General features: G+C 39.9%; 1 protein-coding gene across 1 annotated transcript; it reads right to left on the bottom strand.

Moving 5' to 3' along the window:
- Positions 1-4,866: 4,866 nt before the first annotated feature.
- LOC138901709 (uncharacterized) lies at positions 4,867-5,758 on the bottom strand. Its single transcript, XM_070189491.1, has 2 exons — positions 5,624-5,758; positions 4,867-5,235 (listed from the first exon to the last, which is right to left on the bottom strand). Exons 1-2 carry the CDS (start codon positions 5,756-5,758, stop codon positions 4,867-4,869), a joined length of 504 nt encoding a protein of 167 aa, XP_070045592.1.
- Between the last annotated feature and the right edge of the window lie 4,233 nt (positions 5,759-9,991).

Here is a 9,991-nt window from a genome sequence, read left to right as displayed (position 1 = left end):
ACTACCCCACATGCACTGCCAGTTCGGGGTGGAGGACAGACGGGTATAGGGCACCTTAGAGGGGGAGGCCCGACCTGTTGATATAATTGTTATGAGTTGGCTGAGGCCGTTACACCAGATGATGTCGTTACAAGTGTGATTTAATTCATAATAGAGGAGCACTATTCTTATTTTGATTCGATTCCGATTATCGAGGTGAAATCTCCTTTCATGCTCCTTATATGGTGAGTTTGTGAATTTGTACTCCACTCCCGTGTTTATCCCTGTTGGGAGATTTTATGATGTTAGCATGTGTCTATCATTTTGTTTTGTACACTATTGAGGGCTATGAGTCCAAAAGTGACGTATGGGGGTTCATTAAGTGTTGTGAAATTGTTTGTCGAGATTTAATTAAAAGAAGGAAAAAGATTATGAATTGATCTTTGCTTGATGCGGTAGGATTGAACTTCATCGTTATTTGATAAATATTGAATAATTGACACTTTAAAGTTTTCTGTGCATATAGACAAAATGCAAAAGAATTAGTAACAAAGAGGTTTAATAAAAAGTTCATACCCGACAAAGTAAAAGTGGCTACCATGACATTAAAAAGTCACCTTACTGAACAATGTTGTAGTTATAATAAATAAAACAGATTGTAATTATGCTAATCCATGTGTACTGAAAAATTAAAAAATCTGTAGACTAATACGGAATTCATATTAGTGCATTAGGAGTTTGTTCTTCTATCAAACTTCAATATTTTAAAGTAGGAATTGTAGATAATAAATTTGCGTCAAGAAAATAATTGAGACCGAAAAATATCGCAACAATCGTAGTATTTGATTTTAAATAATTTGAGTGTACAATCTCTATGAATCCTCTGATTCTTCTTTCCAATAGTAAATAAATTCAAGGGGCTTTGAGCTTGATCTTGAATCTATATTTATTTTCACGAACGATGAACTTGAATTCAACTAACACGAACTTTGATTTGAACTCGTACTCCTTGAATCTTGATTTGTTCTTTGTTCTTGAGCTTGAACTTGATTTCTTGAACTTGAACTTGATTACTTGAAGCTTGAAACTTGTAGAGAAATTTGCGGCGTTTGATCCACGAGCTCTCTCTTACTTCTTGTTATAACTTCTGGCGTCTTTTCTGGGTTATGAAGACCCCTATTTATAGTTGTGGGAGAGAAGAGTTATGATAAGAACAAATTCTTTCCGACCAATCAAATTGAAGTGTGACAAGGTCACATTTGATTGGCTAGAACATGTCACTTGCACACATGGCGTGATTTTATTGGCCATTTAATTTGGCTTGGCATGCCTTGTCATTTTGACATGTGGCATGATCCCATTGGCTCTTTTTGTTTGACTTGACGCGCCACGTCATTTGACGCGTGGCACCAAACTGGACCTCTAGGAAGATGACAATTTGGGCTTAATGAAGTGGGCTCATCACTTTAGCCCAATTAAATGGGTTAGCCCAATGGATCAAGACTTATTTATTTAATCTATATATATTGCACTTATATAATTAATTCAATTATATTAGCCCATAATATTTATTTGGACCAATATATCTTGAATTTAAAATAAAGTCCAAATTATTTTATGAATTTAATTTTAATAAAATTTATATGCCTACAAATGCTCCTACTTCAAGACTTGTCGAATACTAATCTTCGAAGACTAGGCTTGAAGGACATAATTTCTCTTTCACTTTGTCTATTTAATGACGTGTTGCTTAATTTGAGTGTTTGGCAACACACAAAAATGTTGCAAGGTATTTTGAGCATCAATCAGCTTTCGTCATCTTCAAACTGTCCTTGAGTTCGTTTCTTTGACGACTGGAAAGTGCTAGTACTTGAGGTAATCTCTTTTTTCTTCTTTTGCATTTTCTTTGTTTTATTTTTAGGTCAAACGAGAAGGATATGTTCTTGTTTAACGAGATGATCCATAAATGAAGATGACAATCATAGGGTGTGAGAGGATGTGTACTCATTCCCGCCCGAATATCAGAGGGATTACTCTCATGATCCAATTATCAAAGAGATTACTCTCAAGGTGACCCGATTATCGGAGAGATTACTCTCAATGTGGCTCGACTATCGGAGAGATTACTCTCAAAATGACCCGACTATCAGAGAGATTACTCTCAATGTGACTCGACTACCGGATAGATTACTCTTAATGTGGCTTGACTACCGGAGAGATTACTCTCAATGTGGCTCGACTACCGGAGAAATTACTCTCAAAATGACCCGACTATCGGAGAGATTACTCTCAATGTGGTCTGACTACCAGAGAGATTACTCTCAATGTGGCTCGACTACCGGAGAGATTACTCTCAAAATAACCCAATTATCAGAGAGATTACTCTCAATGTGGCCCGGCTATCTGAGATATTACTCTCGATGTGGCCCGATTATCGGAGGCCATTTCATCCATTTAGGCCTTTGTACCCATTCTAATATTCTTGATTTGGACTTTGGTGGCCTTTTTTTTTTTTTTTAAATGGCAAATTTTAGAGACTATACCTCACCTTCCTCCAAACTTAAATATCTCATAATCGAGACTGAAGATGGCATAGAACAAACCAAGCTTTTGGTTCATACCTCACAAGCTGGCCGGTATGCAGCCTCATGGACTTCTTTGAGGAACTCCCTTCATGTAGAAAACTGGACCTTGGAGCACAAATCAACTTCTAATCCATTGTCCAAGATGTGGTCTCCTCAAGCGCCAATCCATCGCCACGTAAACATTGCTAGCACCCTTCCAAACTTAGGACGTCGTATAATTCAAGGCGAAGTACGTTGGGGAAATACAACAACAATCGAGGGCGAATATCGTCATATTCCAGGATATTAGGAATGAGCTGAAGATGTACTTGGTGGAAGCTAACAAACCCTGAGTACAATAAAGATTTATGATGCTGTCTATGCCTCACTCTTCACTTATGATCGGAACTCGAACATTTTGCAAGCATTTTGTGAGGCATGGTGCCCCAAGACGAACAAGCTTCTTTCATCAGTCGGGGAACTATCTATCTCTCTTTGGAACTTACATATCCTTGGAGGTCTGTCCATTGCGGGTTCTCCGTATGAAGAAATGGTACCTGAGACAAGAGAACTCATCGGTTTGGACGAAAAATAGATAAGATTTATTCCTTGATCTTGCAAGTCTTTATTTGATGCCTTACATCACCTAAAGGAAGGTACGGGTTTTAATCAAAAGGTCACCTTGAGCAAGTGGACAAAAATTTGATATAAAAAAACTTTAATTTATAAACCTGCCCCACTGCGAAAGGAAAATAAGTCCGCACGTCTAACGTCGACATATAATTCTTACGGAGTTATTTCCGAGACAACTAGGTGGTCGAGTGATCAAGAAGCTATATTCTCCAAGCTTAGGGTGAGGTCTGGCAAGAAAGATGAAACATATATAGCAACATTCTTATCGATTTGGCTATGTGCCCTTGTGTTTCCCAAGGCAGAAAATTTAATTCGTCCCGAGACTTTTAAGATGGCAAGCATGATGGCAAGCGGGCGAAACATTAGCCTTGTGGTCCCAGTTTTGGCAAGTATTTATCATGGTTTGAATATGATTTCGTGTTCTTCCCAACTTGATCAGGTCAAAGTTTGTTTTTCCATCCATTATGTTTATGGCTGGCTTGCACATTACTTCAAAACCCATTATACACTTGCTAAGGGTCCGTCCGTCCCTTTGATGGTGGCATACTCAGGAGAGGGAGCTGTGAGGTACTTTGATGAGAAGGATGCAAGAAAACGCATCCACAATGGGGAGGATAATGTTTGGACACCAACAATGTTAACCAATTCCCGTCCTTATTATTATGTGGATAACGATGCCCCTCAAGAGTTGGAGTCAAATTATTTCACGAGATTACGTTTTAATTACCTCCCTTTGAGGTATGGTAACTCATTCATCATCGAGATATATAGTCCACATCGGTTTGGTCGTCAATTTAGATTTTACCAGAACGTCCCCGATTTTTTGGAAATTGATATCCGTAGCGCCTCTCTAGGTGAAGGACTCAGATTTTGGAGGATTTGCACACTTTATCGGTCTATGTCACGTGCGGCTTTTCAAATTTTGCGCGACTTCATCAAAATGTTTGTATCTTGGTGTGGGAAGCCTCGAGATCGCAAGACCTTTTTAGTTGCCAGAATTTTAAATTCAAGAGATTCATTCTCACCAAATGTCTTGGTTCAAGTCTCACTGAGTTTGATACGTCGTGAAGGCTTGCCAAAAAAAACCCTTGAAGGTTTGGATAGCATGATGGCATAACGAATTTTAGGACTTCAACGCAAATGCTTGGCAGCCCCCTATAAGATATTAATCATTTCATTGCAGACACCAATTTACCATAGCGGCTTGCCCCTTTAAATCAATTGGGATCCCAAGTTTAACAGAAAATTGGTATCTCAACTCGATTTTCAAGTGCTGATTGAATGGATTACATTCCATCGTACTTCATTCGAACAACGATTGGGCACTATGTATCTTTTGAACTCATGCGACTGAACTCAGAACGAAACTCTAAGATGCTTACGTACCTCGGTGAAGAGGATCAAGTCATACCGTAGTTCAGAATTGGTGATACTTTTAATTTTTTATTTTCTTATTTTTTATTTTTTTATGTCCTAACATTTGCCTAGGCTGCCTCTTACGAGGTTTCCAACCTAGCAGACTCTTTTCTTTTTATATGTCCTAACTTTTTTCTAGGCCTCCTCTTTCGAGGTTTTCAACCTAGCGGACTTTTTTTTATTTTTTGGGTAGGCCGTACACAGTTTAGACTCATGCGGGCCAAGAGTGTAGGAACATGCAGTTTAGGCTCATGCGTCAAGGAGCGTTGCAACTTCAAGGATAATACTTCTTCAAAAACTTGCCATTGATAGGGCCGATTCTCATGCCATCTGTATCAACTGGCTTGTAAGCCCCACTTGAATAAGCTTCTTGTACAACATACGTCCCATCCCATTTTGACGTGAACTTCCCTACAGGTTTGTGGGAAGTAATTATGGGTCTTCGTACGACAAGGACTTGATCTCCTACTTGAAAGGATTTCGGGAGAACTCTTTTATTGAAGGCGCGAGATAATCGAGCTTGATAACATTCAAGACTCTGTTGAGCTTCCAACCTTTTCTCATCAAGAGCCTCAAACTCTGCTAATCGAAGTCGAGCATTTTCTTCATCAGTGATGCCTTCTTGAATAGCCTTCTTGAATAGCTAATCGTAATGAAGGTATTTGATGCTCGAGTGGCAAGCCGACTTCAACTCCATAAACGAGTGCATAAGGGGTCACTTGTGTTGGTGTGCAGAGAGTTGTCCTATATGCCCACAGAGCTTCCTCCATACGGTCATGCCAATCCTGTTTGGATTTGGAGACGACTTTATTTAACAAGTTGCATAGAGTTTTGTTGAATGCCTCACCCAGACCATTGGCGGCAACATTATACATCGAAGAGTTACGTTGCTTGAAGCCAAAGAGATCACAAATCTTGTTCATCAACCTATTATCGAATGGCTTTCCATTATCTGTTATTATGTAACGAGGAATTCCAAAGCGATAGATTATGTTTACTCGGATGAAACTTGCAACATTTTCCTTCTTTACCTCCTTAAGAGCAACAACTTCAGCCCATTTTGAGAAGTAATCAGTTGCAGCCAAGATGGATAGGTGCCCATCAGAGGACTTTGGAAGTGGTCCAACAACATCCAATCCCCAAGCGTCAAATGACCAGGATGCCATAGTCGGGTGCAACACTTCAGGAGGTTGATGAATAAAATTCGCATGGAATTGACAAGCCTTGCATCTTCGAGCGTAGTCCAAGCAATCTTTTACCATCATTGGCCAATAATATCACATCCTTTTTATATGGAAGTGGAGCTTTAGTCCAGACTGGTGTGACCCACATAACCCAGAATGTGCCTCTTGCAAAGCTTGGAGTGCTTTTTCTTCCCCTAAACATTTCAAGAGTACTCCCTCGAATGAACTTCTGTATAGAGTATATTTGTAGTAAAGGAAGCGAGGTGCACGACGACGGATTTCAGTCCTTTTCCTCGGATTTTCTGGAAGTATCCCATAACATAAGTAGTCGATAATGGGTTGTCGCCATTCTTATTTCTCAACTCCAGACTCATTTGGCGGCGGTACTACCCATTTTTGGAAGACAGTAACTTGCGCTTGATCATGCAGGGTTAACAACGAAGCTAGAGCAACTAAAGTCAGCCTTCTTATTTTCTTTTCTTGGCACATGCTGAATAGTCACATCACCGAGCCGCCCCATTAATTATTTAGCGTAATCATGATATAGGCGTAGTTCAGGCTTCTTGACCTCGCAATTACCTAGAAGTTGATTGACCACTAATTGAGAGTCCCCAAAGACTTGCAATTGTAACCGCTTCATTTCGATAGCCATTTCAAGCCCAAGTATTAGTGCTTGCTATTCAGCAACGTTGTTAGAGCAGAGTTGCGTCAACATAAAAGAGTAGGACAGGACTTCACCTTGAGAAGTGACAAATACTACACCAGCACCAACTCCTCCGCGATGTACAACACCATCAAAGTACATCTTCCATGGAGGCTGAACTTTAATAACCATTGCGTCCTCATCAGGCAGTTCGTCAGTTAGCTCCCAATCATCAGGTATAGGGTGATCTGCCAAGAAGTCTGCTAACGCTTGTCCTTTTATAGCCTTTTGAGGGATGTACACGATTTCAAATTGTTGAAACTGGAGGTACCACCTTGCTAGTCGATCATTAAGGACAGGTTTTGATATCACGAACTTGATGGGATTTGCTCTAGAAACCAAACTAACGACATGAGCTTGAAAGTAGTGCTTCAACTTTTGGATTGAGAAGACTAGCGCCAAACATAAATTTTCAATTGGTGAATAATTCCATTTGGTGTCATCATCCTGCTCAAGTAGTAAAGGGAGTTTTTCTTCCCTTCACTATTTTCTTGGGCCAACAACGCTCCAACAAACCTTTCTTGTGCTGAAATGTATAGTATCAACGACTTTCCAAGTATAGGGGCTGCCAAAACTTGAGGCTTCATCAAGTAGGATTTAATGCTCTCAAAGGTATTGCTACACGCTTGGTCCCATTTGAAAGGGACACCTTTCTTCATAAGGCGACTGAATGGTTGGCACCTCCAGCTCGGTTTGAGATGAATCTCCTAAGGTACGCTAACTTTCCTTGCAGACTTTTCAATTCGTGAATATTTCGAGGCTCAGGAATTTTCAAGATTGCATCTACTTTGGCTTGATCAATTTCAATCCCTCTATATCGGACAATAAAACCAAGGAACTTTTCGGAAGTAACCCCAAAGGCGCATTTCAATGGATTCATCCAAAGTTGGTACCTCCGGAGCAACTCAAACACCATTCTCAAGTCTTTCAAATAGCCGCTCTTCTCTCTTGATTTTACCACCAAGTCAACATAGCATTGGACATTCTTGTGGAGAAAATCATCAAACATATGCTTCATAGCCCTTTGGTAAGTAGCACCAACATTTTTCAAGCCAAAATGCATTACCTTGTAGCAATTGATGCCCGTGGGGGTGCGGAATGCAGTAAGCTCTTCATCTTTTGGTGTCATACGAATTTGGTTATAGTCTGACGAACCATCCATAAACGACTTTGCCTCATACCCAGTAGTAGCATCGATCATCAGTTCTGGAATAAGAAGCGAGAATTCATCTTTGGGACACTCATTGTGTAACGACCTGACCGGTCGTTTTGAGCATTTATGTTCCTTTCAACTATTTGAAGTCTTGAATAACTTCCTACGAGGTATTATAACTTGTGTGAATTGTCGGTTTTGGTTTTAAGGTATTTCAGAGTTAGCTTAGAAGAATAAATTTTCATGTTGGAAACTTTAGTTGAAATAGTTGACCGAATATTGACTTATGTGTAAACGATCCCAAAATTTAATTCTGATGATTACAATAGCTCCGTATGGTAATTTTGGACTTAGGAGCGTGTACAGAAAATTATTTGGAGGCCCATAGTGGAATTAGGCTTGAAATGCCAAAAGTTAAATTTTGGAAAGTTTGACCGGGGGGTTGACTTTTTGATATCGAGGTCGAAATTCAGTTTTGAAAATTTTCATAGCTCCGTTATGTCGTTTATGACTTATGTGAAAAATTTGAGGTCAATCGGATGTGAATTGATAGGTTCCGGAGTCATTTGTAGAAACTAGAAATTTCAAAGTTCATTAGGCTTGAATTGGGGTGTAATTCATGGTTTTAGCGTTATTTGAGGTGATTTGAGGGTTCGACTAAGTCCGTATGATGTTTTAGGACTTGTTGGTATATTTGGTTGAGGTCCCGAGGGGCTCGGGTGAGTTTTCGATGGTTAACGGATCATTTTTGGCCTTAGTGAGATTGCTGATATTTGTTGCTGCATTATTTTGGATTTTCTCTTTCGCGTTCGCGAGTGGGACCTCGCGTCTGCGAAGAGGAATTTCAGGCAAGCAGGATTTACTCATCGTGTTTGCGAGGGGGCCTCACGTTTGCGAAGAGAAGCTGGGTTGTGCATCGCGTTCGCGTATGGGGTATCGCGTTCGCGAAGGGAAACATAGTGGGCATGGGTTTTTGCCTTCGCGTTCGTGAAGGGGAGCTCGCGTTCACGAAGAAGGGTTCTGTAAAGCATCACGTTTGCGAACAGTGTCTCGCATTCGTGAAGAGCAAATGGTGGGAAGCACATTTTGTGCTTCGCAAACGCGAGGGACCTAACGCGTTCACGAAGAAGAGAGGTCTGGACAGAAAGTTTAAGTTTAGAAAATGGACTTCGTCCCATTTTCCATTTTTAACGATTTGGAGCTTGGATGGAGGCGATGTTTGGGAGATTTTCAGAGGAAACAACGGGGTAAGTGTTCTTAACTCAATATTGGTTAAATTACCCAAATCCATGGTTGTTTTTAACATTTAATTGGTGAATTAAGTTGGAAAAATTGTGTAAACCCTCTTGGTTTAATTTGGATATTTGAGGGTCGAGTTGATGTCAGATTTGAGTAAATTTATATGGTTGGACTCGTGATTGAATGGGCGTTAATATTTTGTAACTTTCGTCGGATTCCAAGACGTGGGCCCCACATGTGATTTTTGGGGCGTAATTTCGGATTTTGTGAAAATATTAGTATTTTGATATGGAATTAATTCCTATAAATATTGTGGGCTGAATCAAATTAATTGTGACTAGATTCGAGCCGTCTGGAAGTTGATACACGCAGAGTGGAATTGCTGGAGCATTGCTTAGCTTGCTTGGCATTGGATTTGGCTTGTTCGAGGTAAGTAACTCTTCTAATCTTGGAGTTGAGGGTATGAACCCTGAATATATGTATTTCGTAAATTGTTGGGAGGTGACGCACATGCTAGGTGATGACGTGTGGGCGTGCACTATAGAAATTGTGATATAAGTGTTTTTGTGGAATTTTGTAGTTAAATGATCTTGGCATTTTCCATGGGATTTTATGAGTTAAAGAAATTGAGCTGAAAAGCATATTAAAAATCATGTTGAGGCTATGTGCCAGTATTATTGGGACCCACAAAGGTCATATTGTTGTAAAATATTTATTTTAAATTGAAAATTCATACTCAGTCATATTTATTTTATTGCATATCATATCTCAATCTCTGTTGTTATTTATTGATATATCATATCATCATTTTTGGGATATTCTCATGAAATTGTAAGCCCATGAGAGAGAGACTGGAGAGATTGATGACTGAGGGCGGCCGAGGGCCTGATTGTGAGGATAGTTTTGGGATCGGGCGGCACGCCCCAGTAGGTCATGTTTGTTTTTTATATATATATTATTACTATTATATGGATCGGGGCTGCCCGCCTGCAACAGGCCTTATTGGCTTATTATTGCACGTGAGTTGGCCGTGCGGATCCTTATATTATTATTTCACGTGAGTTAGCCGTGCAGATCATTATATTATTATTGCACGTGAGTTGGCCGTGCGTATCTTTAT

This window comes from Nicotiana tomentosiformis, chromosome 11, assembly GCF_000390325.3.
Source record: "Nicotiana tomentosiformis chromosome 11, ASM39032v3, whole genome shotgun sequence".
NCBI classification, from domain to species: domain Eukaryota; kingdom Viridiplantae; phylum Streptophyta; class Magnoliopsida; order Solanales; family Solanaceae; genus Nicotiana; species Nicotiana tomentosiformis.
This window is presented reverse-complemented; position numbering and strand designations above follow the sequence as displayed.

What these genes read in the sequence shown, in the direction of transcription:
- LOC138901709 (XM_070189491.1), bottom strand. Translation starts at nt 5,758, where the DNA reads ATGGCATCCTGGTCATTTGACGCTTGGGGATTGGATGTTGTTGGACCA. An exon ending in AAGTTGTTGCTCTTAAGGAG is followed by an intron (nt 5,236 to 5,623) that starts GTAAAGAAGGAA and finishes CATTACGATTAG; the next exon opens with CTATTCAAGAAGGCTATTCA.